The sequence below is a fragment of the Astatotilapia calliptera genome, chromosome 17, assembly GCF_900246225.1.
Source record: "Astatotilapia calliptera chromosome 17, fAstCal1.2, whole genome shotgun sequence".
Classification (NCBI taxonomy): Eukaryota; Metazoa; Chordata; class Actinopteri; order Cichliformes; family Cichlidae; genus Astatotilapia; species Astatotilapia calliptera.
In genome coordinates, this window is record NC_039318.1 from 28,477,460 (window position 1) to 28,498,149 (window position 20,690).

At 41.2% G+C, this 20,690-nt stretch overlaps 1 protein-coding gene across 4 annotated transcripts; it reads left to right on the forward strand.

Annotated features, from left to right (window-relative positions):
* The first annotated feature begins 404 nt into the window (after positions 1-404).
* Positions 405-17,113, forward strand: nrf1 (nuclear respiratory factor 1). Of its 4 annotated transcripts, none has more exons than XM_026147340.1 (12): positions 405-540; positions 2,093-2,192; positions 2,357-2,501; positions 3,044-3,158; positions 3,293-3,419; positions 3,844-3,984; positions 6,730-6,888; positions 7,855-8,070; positions 8,179-8,277; positions 9,526-9,683; positions 11,401-11,522; positions 16,735-17,113. In XM_026147340.1, exons 2-12 carry the CDS (start codon positions 2,136-2,138, stop codon positions 16,893-16,895), a joined length of 1,500 nt encoding a protein of 499 aa, XP_026003125.1. In that variant the 5' UTR covers positions 405-540; positions 2,093-2,135; the 3' UTR covers positions 16,896-17,113. The 4 variants fall into 4 exon arrangements, with proteins under 4 accessions (XP_026003125.1, XP_026003123.1, XP_026003126.1 ...); XM_026147338.1 differs by having other exon boundaries at positions 406-540; positions 2,093-2,204; XM_026147341.1 differs by having other exon boundaries at positions 406-540; positions 2,093-2,204; positions 8,179-8,262.
* The last annotated feature ends 3,577 nt before the right edge of the window (positions 17,114-20,690 follow it).

Consider the following 20,690-nt stretch of genomic DNA (forward strand, 5'->3'; position numbering starts at 1 on the left):
GACATTTAGTGACGTCCAGGTTTTCTAAACGTGGAAAATCAGCAAAAACTACTTAGTTTGATCTTTTATTTACTAAGATAAACTTTATGTTTCATATTTCCATACCCTCATTCATTTTTAATTACTTTTCCCTCTCCAAAAAACATAATAAAGGCTCTGAATATACTACGTATTTATTTTCAACAGTTTTGTAGGGGTTCATTTAAAAAATCGAGAATTTAAAAACTGACATAATAAAAAGTGAAGGTATGTTTAATATTTATGTCAGGTTGACACATCGTCAATGAGTTGTTAACTAGAATCAGTTTAAAGAAAACAATGTCTACAAAGTATTTATGTGCACGTTTGTTATTGTAGTTTCAGTTCTTGTGTATTACTCTTACGGTTGCGCGGCAGGCACTTGAAAGCATCACTAGTGCAGCTCACTGTTGTGTGCGGTCTGTTAGTTGTGTTTGGTGCTGGCTCCCCTCTGTCCTCCATTAAAGCTCGGCTCCATCCCCGCTGTACGGCGCAGGCCCGAAGTAGCGCAGCCGCTCTGAGGTTAGTGCCCTACCGCGCAATCTCCATCTATTTCAGCCCCGGCGCAGCCGCATCATCGAACCCGGCAGCGTTGGGGTGAACGATGCAGATTGTTTAGATGTTGACTGGAGTCGGATTGTATTTTAAATCTGTTTTTGGGGGGAATCGTGATCTAGGCGCGTATCGACTTCAACCTCGGAGAGAGAAGAATAGCTGAGGATGAGCCCACAGGCCCGGGCCTGTTATGGCGTTATGTTTTTGTGTGATTTTTTTTGCGCGGGTTTCGTGCTAGCTGCTACATTACGATGGCTTTCATTGCGCCCTGTAATCGTTCTGTTTAGTGTCTGAACGTGGAAAATTGTTGGCAGAATTCGTGTTATTTTAGACGACCGGCTTTATACCGCCAAATGGTTAGCTAGGCAGCTAATTAGCTGAATGTAGGGCATTGCTAGCTTAGCTCAGTGAAGCAGTCGTTGACAGTAGACCGGCAGATCCGGCTAACTGTACATTACTGTCTGGCACGATCAATTCTTTATCCGGTCCTGTGCAAAATTAAGCTGGTTGCAGGTCACTAAATTGGTTACACATACACATTCTTGTGGAGTTGTGCGTTTCGTGCATCACTGGTCTCCTCAGTGTCTAGACTTCATGTACTGCAGCTGGCAATAAATATATTAGACTGAAATGAATGACCTGAATTTCAGTTGCATTTATTTATGTATTTATTTATTTTTTATTTTGGTGGGGGGCCAGTATTGACGTTCTTGTAGGCCACTGTAAAAGTTAAAACAGTGCGTGCAGATACATGATTATAAAACTATTCTATAAATCATCTTTGCACTGTATCAACGAAGCAGATTATCTACATGAAACGGTCTCCTTTCATTTATTCATAAACCTTTTAACCCTGTAAGTTGATTGATTTGGAGTGAACATAAGCATTTGTGTGTGTGTTAGTGTGCAATATATGTTTATTTTTCCTCAGCCACACTACAGTGTAACTCCACATATTCACATATCCAGTTTTCCAAATTAATATGGAGTTTCCCATACTGTCAAAACAATTTTAAAGACCCTTTAGTTGGACATTAAATTGTGATTTGTATCTAAGTTGTGCTAAGCTATCTATTACTGGGTGGAATGCACATCTTCCAAATTCATCACCTGTAACACCTAACATAAGTGCCCTCTATGGGCAGAGTGAAAGTGGTACAGTCAGACATGAGTGAAAAAAATGAAACGTTCTTTTCAGACAATACTCTTCCAAATGAAATTCCCTATTAATGCAGTATGACATCCTCTGGAGGCAGAGCGGCAGTGGTGCACTAAGCACAAACACAAAGACACCATAGCATCTATCTTCATCAGACAGCTCTCCCTGTAAAAATAAATGACAGTGGCAGCTGTGCATGGTCACAGTTTTGTCTGAAATATCGTAACACTTCCAAATTCTTGTTCCATATGAATTCATTTAAGTGTATAAATAAATACCAGCATATTGTCTTGTTAAGATAACATATCAGTATTCGTTAAATTTGATGTGCTTTGATCACTTCCCTCTTTCTTTCCTCAGTAACTGTACTGTGGACCTAGCTGTGTAGACCAGCTGGCTGATAATGGATGAGCACTCCGTTCACCAGACAGAGCACATGACCACCATTGAGGCTAGCGCTGTCAGTCAGCAGGTGCATTTACAAACATAATAAATGGTGTAAATTAGAAACAAATTTACTGATATTAATCACTCATCTTGTTAAATTACCGACCCAGATCAGAAATCTCAACACCCCACTAAAGTGCAAGTCCCAGGTTCATTCATTCATTGATTCGTGTATAGGTACATGTGACCACCTTGACTGACACATCCATGATGAGCGCTGAGGAAGACTCGACCTCCTCGCCAGATGACGATCCATATGATGACACAGACATCCTCAACTCGGCTGGCACTGATGAGGTCACAGCTCACCTGGCTGCTGCAGGTGAGTCTAAACTCTGTGCTGTTTCCAGAGTGTGTTAGTTGGGTCTGATCAAAGTTACAAGCAGAAGTGCTTCACGACCTGTAGACTTATGTTGATAATTGTTATTAAGGTTGCAAAGTTTGTGGCAAATTAGACGGTCAACTCCTTACAACAGACCATTTTTTGTTTATTTTTTTATTCTTCTTAGCAGCTATGATTAATTATACAAGCCTGGTAAATCCCATAATGCCATAATTTAAGCAAAATGCTTTCAATTGAGCAACAGGTGGCGCCAGTGGATTAGTTGTGTAGGCAGCGTTGCCTTTGTCAAGCCTCTGCCATGTTTGTTTTTTTTTCCATCTTTATCCCTGAAAGTTGACATGATTTGAAATTAAATCGGTGAAATGCTATTTCATGTCTTTTTAAAAACATATTTTATATTTAAAAAAAGAGAACAATAAACAGTAACAACCACATGGGCTTTAAAAGCTCAAATCAGAGAAGGAAAATACTTTGTCTCTTTTTACCTTTGGTAAAATCTCTCCTCCTCCTCTTTCTTTCAGGGCCAGTGGGTATGGCAGCTGCTGCTGCTGTAGCAACTGGGAAGAAAAGAAAAAGGCCTCATATCTTTGAATCCAACCCTTCCATCCGTAAGAGACAGCAGACTCGTCTGCTCAGGTGGATCTAATAGCTTTTCTGACAGCAGCTACGGTGACCAAAATATCCCTCGCTCAGCTCCTAGGGTAGAATTGTTGTTGTGCTTTGTAGCTTTTAATCTGAACACAGAAGTAAAGGATGGTGTTTGTTAACAGGAAACTGCGAGCCACATTGGATGAGTACACCACTAGAGTGGGCCAACAAGCCATAGTGTTGTGCATCTCCCCCTCCAAACCCAACCCTGTGTTCAAGGTGTTTGGTGCTGCTCCTCTGGAGAATGTGGTAAGTCTTATAAATAGAGCAGGTAGAAAGCATTAGTTTGTAACACAGTGAAACTTACCATCACACCAAACCTCAGTGTTCTCCTTCATTTATTTCAGTGAAGCCCTCTCAGTCATTCACACGTATGCAGTGTTTCCCTTGTCATAAGTATACACTGCATGTTAGATAAACTGAATCTGCTTTACATCTTTCTTCCTAAAAACTATTTGTGTATTAAAAATACTCATAATTTTATAGCTAATAATAATTTATTAAAGACCATATTGATTTTGTCTTAATAACATAACCAAAAAAAAGGCATGTAGTTACTTATCTTTGACCAGGTATCTACTAGCAAATGTTTTCTTCAGTGATTTATTTAAACCTGCTATCACTCTTAAAAGCTCAGGCTGACACACTGTGATGTATCTTTCATGGATACTAGGTAAGAAAGTATAAGAGCATGTTGTTGGAGGACCTGGAGAACGCCCTGGCTGAACATGCCCCTGCAGGTGGAGAACTCGCCTCAGAGCTGCCCCCGCTCACAATTGATGGCATCCCCGTCTCTGTGGATAAGATGACCCAGGTAAGGCTTACTGCGGATTTATTCTTTAGTGGGGAATCTACGCCGTAGCTACGTCTTAACTGCAAACTCGAATTTATCAGTGAGAGAATAACAATCATCATGTCAATTTAAAGGACAATAAAATCAATATAGGAATTGCCAGCAACAACCTCAGCCACTTACATGTATGCTGTAGGCTCTACAAAGTTTCCCCGCAGAAATCTAAATAAGGCCTTCTCTCTATTCTCTAGAAGTGCTAAAGTTTACTCGCTTTTTCCTTTGTACAAATTCACTAATACACACACACACTACTCCCAGCAGAGGGCACCAGCCGCTAACAAACCAGGAAGTTTAAACTATGTCTTCTAACTAGTGAGAGGAAGAGCTTAGCTAACTACATGTAGCAAGGTCAAATGCTTATTTGTAGGTGTGTTGTCCACTAGCTCATTTTTGATGTTTTTGATTAATCTATTCAGCAGTCATGCATTTATTCTCATCCTGAAGAGCAGCATCACCATTAAAATAAACTCTAATCTGAGAAAAAGCTAATCCTTCTCTTTGATAAGCAGAGCAGCCATTGTAGGCCGTTCATCGTAGCGTTAGTACCACTGGCAGGCCTGAATTTTCTTTTCAGCCCAGGGGAGCATGGCTTGTTTACTCTGCCGTCCCAGTGCTGCTGACGCATTCTCTAGATCACAGTAGGCAGCATGACAGTGACCCTCAGAGACGATCCACAACCCTCGGCGCGCGTTAGCCAATCCCAGTGCCGGATGAATCCTTGGAGGCCAGGTGTTAGTTGGAGCTTGTTTTTCTGGAAGTAGTAGGATGAGATTATCGCGAGTAACCTGTTGCCTCACTCAATTTCGACAAGCCGGGTGGAAAGGTGTGGGGTGGGTGTTTTTACAGATATGTGTGTGCTGCGCGTTGGAAACAGGAAGTTGTTTAGTCCTTCTGGGAAAAGCTAGTAAACCTTGGCCAAGGAATGAGATGAGAGGAAGCTAATTTAGTAGAGACACCCAGTTCGTATCAGAAACATGTCTTCTAAAAGGATATCTGCAGTAGAATTTTATACAGCTGAAGAAATCCCAAATGAGGTTAAGCAGAGGCCCTAGTCTGTCAGATATATGGAGCATCTGTAGCAGGTGATCCCACGACTAGCTTGAGCTCATAATTACCCCCTTGCCTTGTTAGGTTCAGGAACCCAGCAACATAACAGCCTTCCTGAAGTCTGATTGGACCACTGCTTGGAGGATTAGGATTGGGGTGGGGTGGTGGGTGCGAGGGCAACATGCCACTTAACTCGCTAGCCACTGTAATTTGGCCATCTGGCCTTGCACAGATACATCCACATACGTCGCCATCATCGCAGGTGTAAATGGGAGAATAATTTTCCTACAAGGCTTTTTCGCAGGTTAATGCAGGTTGCTGAGCTAGTGTTGGCTCTGGTGGAGCTCCATTACGTGGAGGGTTTGTTGTTCGAAAGCTGGCGCGAAGCACCGACACTCCATTTTCTATCAAGATCCATTTTCTCATATCTGTTTGCGTGATGCACTGAGGAGCTGTGTGACTGTGAGTTAGAAAAGGGGGGCCTAACGGGGAGGAGGGAGGGATTTATTTCTCCCGGAACCAAATTTAGCTTGTGATGTCAAGGCAGGCGGACGCTGCAGTGCCTCATTGTGCAATATAATCCCCCGGTGATGCTTGCATATTACCGGGACGCCGAGGACACTGGCACTAAACCCCCACCTCGGCATGTCAGTGAGTGTAAGCGCGCGCCTGCTCGGGCTCTGTCGACATGATGGGCAGTGCGTATGCGTGCCACTCACTACTGCACATGAAGTATGCATACAGACGATCGATAACAAGCAAATCAGATGAGATTAAGAACGTCATCCGCTCGCTTTTTCACCTTGTCAGGCAGCTGTTATTCAAGTTTAGAAACTAGATGCACCATAAAGCTCGGATTTTTAGCTTTTAGCGCAACAACATTTTCACCAGCTGGTCACCTGCAAAATCAGCACTTTTTACTTCATTGTAAGATATTCCAAAACGGTGGACAAGCACTTGATAAATGGACTGATTCTTACATCTATACAACATGCCACATTCACGTTTCTTCTAAGCTTTTAGTGCTTCCTAACAAACATTCACACTCTGATGGATGCATCGGAGAGCAACTTGGGGTTAGTATCTTGCCCAAGGATCCTTGGCATACAAACTGGAGGAGCCAGGGATTGAACCACTAACCTTCCGATCAGTAGGTGACCTGCTCTACCTCCTGAGCTACAGCCACCCCATCTTGATACCGTCTTGATAGAGTCTGTTGACAATAAAGAAATAAGTCTGTACAGTGCACCTATTAGCACAGAGTTAATGCAGTGCCCTTGTTTGACAGTCAATTTTAATTTTTAACAATACTGATTGTCTCGTCCTTGTTAATACCTCTGCTCAGTGTCCTGGAGCCTTTGTTGGAACAGGCTGTCTGTTGGATCACCTCTGATGTGCTCGCAGTGTCTGTCTGATACGTCAGGCTGGAGCCATAACCATAGATTGGTCTGTTAGTAAACCTGACCCCATTGTTCTCCTTTTAGAAGGTCTGTTTCTATTTTCAGGCCTTGACCACCTCAGCACATGCTGCAGGTACCTAATGCACGCCTCTCGCAGCCTGCTCAAGGGCGTGTATGCCCTGCAGCTTTGCACATTATATTTCTGTCTATATAATCTGTTTTTTCCATGCATTTTTTTTCCTCTTTTATTTTCCTTTAGGCACAGCTGCGAGCATTTATCCCAGAGATGTTGAAGTACTCAACAGGCAGAGGGAAGCCTGGCTGGGGTAAAGAGAGCTGCAAGCCAGTGTGGTGGCCCGACGACATCCCCTGGGCCAACGTTCGCAGTGATGTGCGCACAGAGGAGCAGAAACAGAGAGTAAGACAAACACTAGTATAACGTGATATTTTGCTGGGAAAGAGTACAAGGTTGTAAGTGCACAAAATGAATGTAGCTTGTGAGTACAGATCACTCAACAACAAAAGATTTTTATAGATCCGAAAGTGACAACAAACTAAACAGATGTTGTATTGTCCACCCATGAGAAAGATTCTTTTTACACAGTGTTTTAATCCTGTTCTGTTACATTAGCTAGTTCTGTTTGGTGGTGTCTAAAGATCCAGAGCTCTTGCCTTTGCAAGAGTCACCTGCCACGTGTAATTCAGTGACAGTGATAACAGTCCTTAAAGACATAGTTGATGGCATTTTGGGAAATGCCCATATTTGGTTAACTTAGAACAGTAGTTCTAACTACTAAGCCATCCTAGACAACTTTAGGATTTGGATCATTGCTTCCTTAGTGACACAAGTCGCTTTAAGATAGATTGGTGTCATATGATGTAACATACCAGAGAAAGACGCAAAGATACCATATGAAGGAGTAAAAGATACAGTAAGCTTGTTTTATTAGCATACATACAGCAGAATATAGTAGTAAATTGTTTTGCAGACCTCAAGGAAAATTGCTACAACTCATGAATCAACACTTTAAATATGAAGCTACAGCTAATGCACACCTTTGAAGCTCATTATTTTTTCCTCTTAATATAGCATGAGAAGAACAGGCTTTAGAGGTGCTGGTAAGCCAAGTCTATGCACTTTTAGTAGAACCAGCACAGCTGTTAACACCTTTTCTGTCATTTATTTTGTGTTTTCTGTGTATCTTCTGAGATAGCTTTAGAGCAAAGGAAACAGGCGCATGTCTATTCATTATTACGGTTTAATTTAATCCCATTGTACATAATTCATATTTATCATCTGATTATATTAAGAGATGTACCATGCCTTAGAGTCATCAGTCTTAAGAATTTTTGCTGACATTAAATTGTGTCTGTACTTCCTCAGGTCTCTTGGACGCAGGCGTTGCGAACCATAGTGAAGAACTGCTATAAGCAGCATGGCCGTGAGGATCTATTATATGCTTTTGAAGACCAGCAGGTAACCACGGCAACCACCACCCAGCACCACCTGACCACTGCACAAAGTATCGCTCACCTTGTGCCCTCACAAACCGTGGTACAGACCATCAACAATCCAGATGGAACAGTCTCGCTTATCCAGGTGCGTTTTATTCACTGCATGGCTTTTATACTCCTGAGTGGGAGTTTTTGCCCTTCTTGTTGTTTTTTACAGAGCCTAATGCACTTGGTGGAAATGTATTGTTTTCAGGTCGGTACAGGACACACAGTTGCCACTCTTGCGGATGCGTCGGAGCTGCCTGGTGTGACAGTTGCACAAGTTAACTACTCAACGGTAACTGAGGGAGAGGTAACACCCACATGCGTTCAAACGTGACTAGAAATCGTTCTTTTATCAAAAACCATACTGAAACACATTAAGTTATTTACTGCACACATAGCCTCTTAAAAATGCACTCTATTTAATACCACAAAATCAAAACTAAAGCCACAAGTCCATCAATCTAATACCGGCAATATTTGCTCAGTCTCATTACCTCGTTGCTAATGTTCATCTACACTTATGGTCAGAAGTGTAAATCCACACAGGGCCAAATGTATACATGCAGGCTCATATATATTACATATATCCAACTAATATTTGGTAGCTTAGCATATTGCACCTTGACCAGACCATTTTGCTTACCATTGCAAGCTTCTGGCATTAGACGTGGCTGGATATTTAACACTCTTCTTGTTCATTTAAATTGGTTAGTGGTCCAAAAGCTTTCAGTAGGGTTGAGGTTGGGCCATTACAAAAGCTTTATGTCGTCAGCCTGTTTTCTGCACTCTAAAATTAGTTTTGATGTATCATTTCCCTGTTAGAAAACCTGTGTCGAAGTTTGAACTGTTCTGATTTAAAGAACTTGGAGGTAGTCTTATTTATTCGATCCACATTGTGTAATGTACAAGTACCACTGATTACCAAATAGCACTAGCGCATGATGCTACCACCATCATGCTTGACAGTGACGCTGGTGTTCCAGCAGTTTCCAGCTCATGGCAGGCTTGAGCGTTGGTGGTTCCTGGGTTCTTTCTGAATATCCCAAACAATTGCCTCTCATCAGGGGGGACAGTTTGGGTGTTCTTCCAAGTTGGCAAAGGGGTGAAAATCGGAAAAACTTGTTCTCGCATAAAACTATTTGAACTGATGAAATCTTTAGTTATTTAGAAATGGCTCCAAGAGATCTTCCCAATTTGTGGAAATCTACAATTTTCCTTTTTAAGATTTTCACTGAGTTACTTGGAGTATTGGTCATTTCTACCAGCTGTAGTTAAATAATGAACACTAGCAAGAATTAATTGGCCTCGTCAAGTTAAAACACATTGTTGAACCTTCAACAAATCCTGTTAGTGTGTTGTGAGCGTATGTTCATATTTTGGCCTGTGTGTATAATTTTGACCCTGTGTGGAACAGAGAAAATGTAAATTATGTTTGCTATATAATCGTTTAATCCTAGTAAAAGAACAGCTCGAAGAAGAAGCCTAAAATTACCATGACATTCATGCTTCTGATAAGTGTATGTAAACTTAAGTATATACTTTGTTTTTCCTCCAGGTGGAACCAAGCTGGGCCACCCTGCAGGGCGGGGAGATGACAATCCAAACGACTCAAGCTTCAGAGGCCACGCAGGCAGTGGCATCCCTAGCTGAAGCTGCTGTCGCTGCTAGCCAAGAGATTCAGCCCGGAGCCACTGTTACAATGGCACTGAACAGGTGATTCTGACAGAGCTGAATATTATGTTATGTGATTTCCTGAGATATTATAATAGGTCTCTAACCTATTATAAAGGGGTGCACGCAGTGTAAACGGTCCAGGTACAAGGACAGGACTAAAAAATGAAAACTTAGATCTGGAGAAACTTTGCTCAAGACAACTTTTAAAAAGGTTAAAAAAAAAATTACAAAATAGTCTGTTGTAATAGTAGCTAACATCCCTATGTTGTTAAGCCTAAGCCTACAAATGTGTTAACAGAGAAGAAAGTTTTGGTGCTGTCACCAGAAAATACCAGAACCTTTTAAACAAAAAAAATGTTATTATCATGTCAAGTTTTAATTTCACCGAGAGAAAAAAAACACTAACAAGTATAAAAAATGTCATAAATGCACAGGCAGCTATAAGCAGCTGGATGAAAATGGGACAAATGTGTCAGAACAGGTTACTGGATTCCCTGGAGATACTTTTTGTCCTGTTTCAGCATCTAAATAATTAGCTTGTACCCTTTTATACCAGCAGCATGCACGGTGTAGAACCATTAAACTAGTTGTTAGGCACATATTTCACGTTCTAACAGCTCTTACCTGCTGATATGCAGGTAAGAGCAGATTAAAATAGCTGCATTTGAGATGTTGTGAGTATAAATACACAGCATTACATCTCTACTTCATTTAGGCTGCTGTGTTAGAAAAAGAAAAAAATGTTTTCAGTCCTATTATAGTCACAAATTAAAGTTCCTGTAGGATAACAACAGAAGCAGGTTAATAGTTTGTTGTAGGCTTCGGTCGCAGTTAAAAGAAGCTAACCCTTGGCTACCCACTTCCTGAATAACATTTTTTTCAGCAGTTTGTTTCTGAAGTCAGTCACCTAGATACTGCCATGTTAGAATTTTTTTCACTGCAGTCCTGTCCTGGCAATCATTTCAGATGTGTATGGGTATGTCCCACTGGGGCTTGTTACCTGCACCCACCTGAGACCCCCTCCTTCTCATTTCCCCTCCCTTCCTGCTGTTTACCTGAGCTGAGCTACTCTGGGCTCTCCACTCTGCCGTCTCTGGAACATTTTGTGTCTGTTTTCCAGCTACAGATGAGGTGCAGAGCCTCTTATCCTCACTGTTTTCCTTCTGTGCAATTAAATATTACCTGAGATGCAAGATTTATTAGCCATAGTCAAAAACCCCAGCAAGCTTAAACATCCAATCTAAATTCACATATTAAACAATGAAACAACGCACAAAAAAACGGTGTCGTTTCTGGTACACTTGATTGCATCATCAAGAATCTGTTGTCTCAGCTCTCGCATTTCCTCTTCCTTTCTTTCTGTCTCTCTACATTTCTGCCTCAAGCCTGATTATCATAAAGCTGCGAAACTGGTGTGCTAATAAGCTAGTAGTAATTCTGCTGCATAGATCCAGTATATAAAATTGCTTTATTAGACCCATAGCACCTGTCCTTTGGAGTGATGTGACCGATTCTCTGTAAGTCCAGACTAGAAAAGCCTCTTATAGCTCATGTATTCCTGCGTCTTCACCCCACATCTCTCTAATAACCCTTGGCTCTCTGAGCAGACTCTGCGTGAGAGAGCTTTTGGGCTTTGTACCAGGAGATTGCATCTTCAAGCCTAATTTCTTGTTTGTGTGTGTTTTAATTTGAAATTGCATGTACAGAAATATGGGTTTTTTTTACATATAGTGCACTTGTGATTTGTGTGTTACAGTGAGGCAGCAGCTCACGCTGTAGCGACGCTGGCAGAAGCCACACTACAAGGCGGAGGTCAAATTGTCCTGGCAGAGACGGCAGCTGCTGTTGGGGCGCTGGCAGGGGTTCAAGATGCCACAGGTACCCAATTATCAGAAATACAGCAAACACTGAAGCAACATAAAATAAAATACACCTCAAATTACAGCAATTACATAATTATAAAAAAAAGTCAAGTGTTTTTTTGGTATGGAGCATTAAACTGTACAGACAATGAAGGTCTGAAAAGTCATAGTTATTACCTCACTACTGCATTGCCTGCAATCACAGGTACATTAGTAACATTATCAAACAATCAAACAGTGGTAGTTTATATATAAACTATGTTATCTATATTGGCGACCACATAAATCAATTTATCTATATTATTTACGAGGACCCCAAAGATTAGATTACCGCTCTCTGGAATGACTCCAGCCTTGCCAATATATTTCCTCAGGTGCCCTGCAGTCCAACCATCAAGTTTAAAGTAGGTCTGATTAATGGTTGTCACGAAAAGTGCAAAACAGACGCACACATACAGAGATTCTTTCATTTATCAGAAGATAGTCTGATATTCTGTTGTTAGCCGGCATAAGTGGCACCCAATGTGATCGTCTGCTGCTGTAGCCCACATGTTGTGCAATCAAAGATGCTCTTCTGCATACCTTGGTTGCAGCGAGTGGTTATTTGACTTACTGCTGCTTTCCTGTCACCTTGAAGTAATCTGGCTTTCTCTTCTGACCTCTGGCATCAAAAAAGTATTTTACTCAGAACTGCTGCTTGCTCGTTATAGAGATGGTTGTGTGGGAAAATCCCAGTAGATCAGCAGCATATATGACACCCACAGCCTTACGACACTCAAAGTCACTTTCTTTTTCATTCTTATGCTAAATTTCAACTTTAGCAAGTAATCTTGACCATGTTTACATGCCTGATTACATTGAGTTGCTTGCCACGGGTGGCTGTGGCTCAGGTGGTAGAGCGGATCAGGTACTGATCGGAAGGTTCGATCCTTGGCTTCCCCAGTCTGCATGCCAAATATCCTTGGGCAAGATACTAACCCCAAGCTGCCCTCTGATGCGTTCATCGGAGTGTGAATGAGTGTGAATGTTGATTAATTTGCACTTTAGTTTAGAAGTGCTTGTATGAGTGGGTGTGAATGGGTGAATGAGGCATGTTGTATACAGCGCTTTAAGTACTCTGGGAGAGTAGAAAAGCGCTATATAAGAATCAGTCCATTTACCATATAATTGGCTGATTAGATATTAGTATTTTTGACCAGTGGAACAGCACCTTGAGGTGACTGTTGTTGTGATTTGGCACTATATTAAAATTAATAAGATAAAATTGAATCGAATCTAAATTGAATTGGAACAGGTGTGCCTAATGAAATGGCAAGTTTTGACGTTAAAAAAATTCTCTTGGTAGACTTTCATGGACAAACGGTAAGGAATGAGGAATATTTTTCTAAAATGTGTTTTCTATGTGTACTTTACAATAGAATAAAAAAAATTAATCAGTAAATGTGTGCAATTACATTTTACCCATTGGTGTTTGTGTGCGCTCCCCAGCCAATGGCCTTTCTAATTAGCCTCACTAAGTGTAAGCTTCCCACCGTAGAACAACTGCGAGGCCTCTGAGCCCCCACATTGTAATCTGCTCTGTGCTGATGTGACAGATGGTGTGTATTTATGTGTGCATCTTGTCCCTTCTTTTAATGACACGTTATTAGAGGTTCACCCTCCGTAAATGCATAGTGCAAACGCTGCTATTGCCGTGTGTCTGCTGGGACTAGGCTAGTTTGCAGTGACAGCCTTCCCTCTTTGCTCAATAGCACTGACAACAATTTCGTGGATATGTTCCGTCAGTAGCCTCAAGGCTAAACATGGGGCTAATGTTTCATAAGCAATAACATTTTGCCAAAGCTGCATCCTGAGTATTTATTATTGTTGAACAATTTGATTCACTGGTTAATTTAAACGAATCGGGATATTGAATTGGGAAACCTTTTGTAGCCTGCAAGCTGTCAATCTTTTACTTATTATGTCATCTGATCAGTACAATACACATATTACACACACACAAACATGCACCAACACACAATGTACACTAGTCCAGGGGCATGAAGAGGTCCCTCTTGTGCCCTCCTTAAGAGCTTTGATCCACTCCATTATCAGTCCATAGTCTAATCACTTGACCAGCTGTCAGCAGACACCCCCAAGCTCTGTTGCTATATTTATATAGATATAGATATATATACATATATGTGTGTGTGTGCCCATGGAATTTCTGTTTAAATCACAGTACGAATCAGACTTGTGTTAGTGGGAGTTTTAGAAACCAATGGAATCAGTTTGGTTCTGTAGCAGGCAAAGCTGGGAGACATGGTGTGTTTAATGGTTAAAAGGCTATAACAATTGCCAGGCTGTTGACTACAAAACAATTGTATCCATTACCTCATGTTGCCAAACTATTTTAGAAAACCAAATAACATCATCATGAAAGTTTCCTGTTAAAACATTGAGCAAATGCAAAAATAGGTGCTACGTCTGCATTCATATCCTATAATGGGGATTCACCTTATTCAAATCTAACATCTGCAGGCTTTGTTTATTTATTTATTTGGCATGTTGCTTCCTAAACCACGAAGAGCCATTTGGCTGTAATAGCTCACTCAAACATCTAACGGAGCTGCCAAATCCAGCCCTTCTCGCAACTATTGACCTTCGCTAATCACTGTAGTGCTACACAGCAGAGAAGACTGGTGTTTGAAGTGCACCAGCCAGGTTACACTGCTGATTGACTTGTGTAGTAACCCTACACCAGGGGTCGGCAACCTGCGGCTCTTTAGTCCTTATAGTGCGGCTCCACGTGGTTTGGGGAAATAAATTAGAAGTATTTAGCTGAAGTGTATTTTATTTATGTTAGTTTTTTTTTTTAACTTGTAGTTCCAAATTGGAAGATTATTGTGATATTGAAATATAAAAATAAAATTATATTTTATTATTTTGTTCATCGCTCAAAATAAGTGTGGCAATAGCGGAAGCCGGTGTACTCGCCGAAACGCCGTGCATATATCGAGACTTTCAACCCAAGGTAGGCTAGTTATGGATCTTCGGATCCACATTGTCAGCAGCTGTTCTCCACCATGAACTATGTTATAAACAAACACCGCTCACGCCTCACAGATGGCAGCTTACAGTCCTGCGTAAAGATGAAAGTACAGCCCCGATTTGCAGACGCTGTGCGCAGAGGTTCAGGAGCATAAATCCCATTGTAAACATATCAAGGCAGACCCGACGATGTTTCCATGAACATGCTTTTCAGCATCTCTTTATTGACCACTTTTCACACACGGTTGCTGTACGCATACAGCCGGCTGTAGCTTTTCAGCTCACAGCCCGACATATACCAACAACAGCATAGATAGCGCAGACATTAAGGCGGCGAGACGTGATTGTGGGTGCCGCTCACGTGCATCCGCCTCCCCTGCAGCGGCGCTGCAGTCCACGCCCCGCCACACACATTAACCTGGTAAAATACATATTTAGGCAGAATTTTTCATCTTTTAGCAGCATAGTGCTTTTTTCCAATTATTTTTTTAAAAGTCAGGTCAAGGCTCCAAAAGCCCAAAGGCGATATGAGGGTGGCGGCTCACAACAGTTTTTGTTTGCTACTTGGATCATTTTAGTTCAGCTGAGTGTCTTTCCTTTTGTTATATTTCTTTAAGAGTTCAAAATGTGTTAATTACATAAATAAAATGTAATTTTCTCTGTAGCACTTCATGGATTTCATAAGCAACACACCTTAGTTGTTCACACAAAGCATAAAGGTAAAAAACAATATATACAGTGTTATCTTCATTTTAGATGTCAAAAAGTATTTGTGGCTCCAGTGTTTTCTTCTGCGTGGAAACTGGGTCCAAATGGCTCTTTGGGTGTTAAAGGTTGCTGACCCCTGCCTTACACTGACAAAGACACATATATAAACACAGCTATACAAGGCATGACCCTTCATCTCTAAGTAACAATGTTCGAGTGGCACTTCAATTACAGATTGCACTTCATCCCAGGTCTATGTTGCTGTGCCAGGCCAAAGCCAGGCTCCCTATAAGGTTTCCTTCATAATAACTGTTAGAACAGCTTAACACTGTCACAAATAAGTGTCAAGAGGGGTGAGCAAGAGGCCACAAAGAGGACCAACAATTACGACCTTACCTGGCAGCAGAGTTCCATTTTTATTATTGAATGAATTGTTTTCTTATTTTGTTCAAAATGTTATTTATTCTCAGTTACAATTATATCCACCCTTGTTTCATCTGGGTTATGTGTTTTAAGTGATTCATTTGTAATGTGGACTGGTTGCCTGTAACATCCAGCATCTAAGCTTGCAGTAATGGGAGTGGGTATGAGCCACTGCCATCCCCTATGCTGACCTTCTTGCCTGCCTGTGACACTGTGACAGCTTGCAGGGTGGGGCAGAGCACCACGTGACTGCAGCAGTAATCCCTGCAGGCAGAGACGCACAAACGGAGCTGGGAATGGGGGAAGTAAGCCGAGGACGTTCAATTGGGTCATTGTTCAGAAATGCCTTCTCTGTAACATGTCTGCCTCCTGTCACCAACAACTACCTGGAGTTGATGGGTTCCCAAAGGCCCGTGTAAAACATAAAATCCGTCAACAGGATTTCGTCTAGCAAGAGAATGTAAAAGCAGAATTTCTTAGCAGAAGAGCTGACAACCTGTGGGGTTGAAAAACAAAACCAAATAAACTGTGGATCCAGAAAAAGGACCACTTTGGGCCATCTCAAAAACGGAGTCAGTCCCTTAGAGACTCCCATGTGAAAATCCCCAACTTCACAGCAATCTAACAATGCAATCTGCATTCACAAACACATTTTTAACACTAATTCATGTCTGCAAACCTAGATGGAAATGCATGGAGGGTACTTTGGGTTCAACATCTTGCCCATGGATACTTCTGCATACAGGTGCAGGAGCTGGGTATTGAGTCACCAACCTAATGAATACTAGACAACCCGCTCTAAATTAGCCAGCATCTAAATGAGCCACCATAAACAAAAACAAGATTTCTGAGGACAGTAGCATAGAATTGGGTAACCAGTGAGGAGTATAAGATCTTCAAATGTCTAATAGGTTTATTTTAAAAAGGTACCTGTGTCCACCTGTGAATGATTTCCCTGTAATATTAACATACCTGTGACCTAAGTACGCAGTTTAAACTAATAAAAAATGTATTAGTGATGCTGGTGCTGCATGTTTAAGTCCAACTTGTCCTCTTCTTTCCTTTAGGTTTGGTCCAGATTCCAGTCAGCATGTACCAGACGGTAGTCACCAGCCTTGCCCAGGGTAACCGGCCCGTCCAGGTTGCAATGGCGCCTGTCGCCACACGCATAGATAACACTGTCACACTGGACGGCCAGGCAGTGGAGGTCGTAACCCTGGAGCAGTGACCTTGGAAGGAGCAGAAAGCACTGATTGGCCACCTAGGAGATTTGTTTATCTGTTCTGTTTTCCGAGACATCATGCTGTGTACAATGTCAAATATATTTTTAAATGTGCATCTACAGGGGAAGTGTGTTATCAATGCATTGTGTTTACTATGTAAAGAGATTGCGTTTGTTGGTGTATTTTTCCCATTTAGCGTTGTTTTTTTGGTTGTTTTTTGGGGGTTTTTTTTAGCTCTGTGAAGTTGAGTATTTAGTATTTATTTCTTTACAATTAACCTTTGCTTAAAACAAAGATGAACCAAAAAGCTCGGGAGGAAAGCCACCCCTGTTTCACTGAGTGTGTCTCTTGTCTTTGTTTGGGATTTTTCACTATATTGTCCATGCTCAACTGTTTCTGTTATTAGGATGACGAATTCAGTGCCATAGTCGGAAAGTCACTCCTGTGTTTCGCCATATTCACAATTGCTGTTCCCACCTCAACTCACTAATTCTCTCACTGTACAACACAGCATCTGAGATGCAGACACTCCCAGAAAGTCTTGCCCTGTTGGGTTTTTTTCCCCTTTTTTTGTTCTACTGTAATCCAAGTACATGCCAAAATTTTGCAAAGACTCAGGATAACTTTCTTTTTTTTAACTGTTGGATGGCGGAGAGGACTTACTGACGCAGTCTTTTTGTCCACCAAATTTTTTTTTCATTTTTTTCCTAGTGCATGGATTCGAGGAGGCAACCGTGTTATTTGCAACATGAACTCCTTTGTATGTCACGCAGGACTCGGTGGTCTCCATCACTTTGTATGCCACAGGAAGCTGGTCATACTTGGACAGAAGCTGCACTATTTGTGATCCACGAAAGGATTTGCCACACGAAAAAACCATGCTTGCCGAGAATCAACTCTGTTTGATGAAGGTGTAACAGTTGGTGTGACTTTCACCAAAATTGTGTATTTGGGAAAAAATGAAGTCCAATAAAATGGCTGCTGTTCTCCATTCATCCAGTTTCTCGGGTATTATTATACTCTTGATCCAAAAGCCTAACAATTAGTGGATTTTGTCATATTAACATCAAACATACATGTGAAAAGTCAGCTCTATAAAACCTTTTTGGCATCTGCAGGTTGGTTTTGTGATATCCTACAGCAGGAGTGTCCAACTCCAGTCCTCGACAGCTGCTGTCCTGCAGCTTTTAGATGCATCCTTGCTCCAACACAGCTGAATCAAATGATTGTATCGCCTCTTCAGCATGCCATCAACTTTGGTAAAGGTCTGATAACAAGTCATTCATTTGATTCAGTATAGTTTATACTTCAAATTCTGAAGATAGCCATAAAAAATGACTAATAATACATGTAAAGCCAAAGTTAAATGTGCTTTTCAGTGTTACGATGCTCACTTTTGTCTTTGTATATCAGTGAGAGATCATATCCCTAATATGGCAATCTCAGACATAGCTCCACCCACTTGCTTTCCAAGTTATCTGTATGCCAGAGACAGAATCAGAAAAGAGTTGGCTTAAAGGGAAGGTGGCCTTAAAATAGAGACACTAAAACACCAAAATATTTCTGTGAATCACACGGGAAAAAAAACATGGATTTGAAAATGATCATATTCAGCATATAATTTGTTTAGGGCAGACTTTTAAAGATTTACGATGACCTTACAGCCTCATTCCTTCTACCTTTATCTGAGAAATACCACATTTCTCCACCTTTTACCCGTAATGGTGCACTTGCCAGAAAGCCCAATAACCTCCACACTCCCCTCTATAGCACCCCCCACCTTTCCCGTGACAGACATGGGCCTTGATTACATCATAAGCTGCCCGAAACCTCTGCTTTAAAGCCTGGGATTTGTGAGCAGGGCCCTTCTGTTGCAGAGCAGAACAGAGAGAGAAGCGTTCGGGCCTTAATCTATCAGGCGTCAGTGTATATCCCGCTCTTCCTCCAGATTAAAGCCGAACCAGGTTGCATTCACAGATGAAAAAGACCTTATTTTTCTTCTTTTTTTTTTAAACTATATACTCCCTTCTGGGATTTTTCGATTGGACCCCTTAATAAGGTCAAGTGTATTGTGTGCATCTGTGTGGGCAAGAGAAATGGTAATTTTCCATGTAAGTCTCTATATAATGGTGCAGTCATACACTGCGTGACATGTATGCAAACTATCACTGCAGATTAGAGGTTTTATTAGCACGCTTTCTTTCTCGCTAAGTCTCTCCCTTCTTTATTTCTTGATCACTCTGCAGTATCCATCCATAAAGTGCATTTCATCTTTTTAAATTTGTGATCAAAGTAGTAACAAAATAGCACAAGATAAAAGCCTCGGGATAGCTGTCACCAATTTTACCCACTGCATCATATAATGCTGGCGCTTCACCTAAAAATGTATTCTTTATTCTATTTAAAGTTGATAATGGAGTTTTTGAGAGTTTCATTTCAAAATAAGAGCTCAAATATCTGATAATAATATATGTTTTTAACTTCCAGCAAAATGTTGCTTTATTTATTTGACCTCTCCTCTCAAAAGGAGTTTACTATGAATAATTTTAAATACTGTAAAACCTCATTTTGTTGGCTAGAATGCCTCGGCTGTAAAGTCTCTTACATTAGTAGAAGAAAAAGACGCTTGCAGAATAGTTTAGCAGAACTCAAATATGCCATATACAGGCAATATTAGTTAGACACTACATTTCCATAACATTAACCCATTTACATTACATGCCTGTTAAATAACTGAATCCCTTTTTCCACATGAAGAGGTAACATAGGTATCTTATTCAAAAACAAGCTTTTCAGATTCATAAATTACTAAGTAGTTTGACTTAAATTACCACTTTGATTTGACTTGTTTTTGTAAACCTGGTTTTATGTTTTGGTAATTCTGATTTAAATGTAGTAAAAGTTGGTGGCTTTGTGTCATCTGGTCCTTTTTTTGAAGGCTCCTATCCTTCCTATGTGAAATGTGTTTAACTCCCTGATGAAGGTTTGTACATGACTGTGCCATGAGAATAAACATCCTAAATAACCTAAATAACTGTAGACCTCATTCTTCTGGATGAATGAACACCTGTTAGGTGGTTACATCACCTGCATTTGTACCAATTGCTTCATATGAGAAGTTCGACTGCTGCACGGAGGTACTGCAGACATCATGGTGCACCACACTGCAGTGCACACTTTCAAACTTCAGATAGATCATCTGACATAAAATCAAACCAAAATCTAGGCAACTAGGTTTCAGTGTGAGTGCCTGCGCTCCATCCTGGAGGTGATAATAATAATAATGGATTGGATTTATATAGCTGATATGATATGTTTAGTGGTGGAAAAGCTCTCAAAAGAGAAGAGGCAGCGATATTGATTCTCCCCCGCCGGCAGACTAGGCTGCAGCACGAGCTTCAGTGGCCCAGCTCCACAGGGGGCACTGCAGGGTGTGAAGGGAGGGGTTGGTCATTCTTGTTGCCTGGAGTCGTGCAAGCAGACTCTGGGGCAGAGCTTTAATCTCTACTAATCGTTTCTTAATACGTGCATCCCAGGCCCTATGCCCGTGTATGCATGCACACACACATATGGGCAAACTACTTGCAGTCCAAGCCCCCGCTTGCTCTAACAAGACATAATCTCTTACCGCTCGCCCATAGGGCTGGACCACAACTTGAGAATGCATCTCTCATCAAGTCGATGAACTCAGTAACCTGCCTTTGAGGTGCTCCTTAGGGCAGGGAACCCTGCTTTTGAGCTATGCATGCCCCTCTAGTGTAAAATGGAAACTTTTCTAATCTGTGGAAATGTAATCAATT

Coding starts and splice junctions, on each gene's coding strand:
- nrf1 (XM_026147338.1), top strand. CDS start 2,136: ATGGATGAGCACTCCGTTCACCAGACAGAGCACATGACCACCATTGAG. Junction 2,502..3,043: donor AGCTCACCTGGCTGCTGCAG/GTGAGTCTAAAC, acceptor TCTTTCTTTCAG/GGCCAGTGGGTATGGCAGCT. Junction 3,420..3,843: donor CTGCTCCTCTGGAGAATGTG/GTAAGTCTTATA, acceptor CATGGATACTAG/GTAAGAAAGTATAAGAGCAT.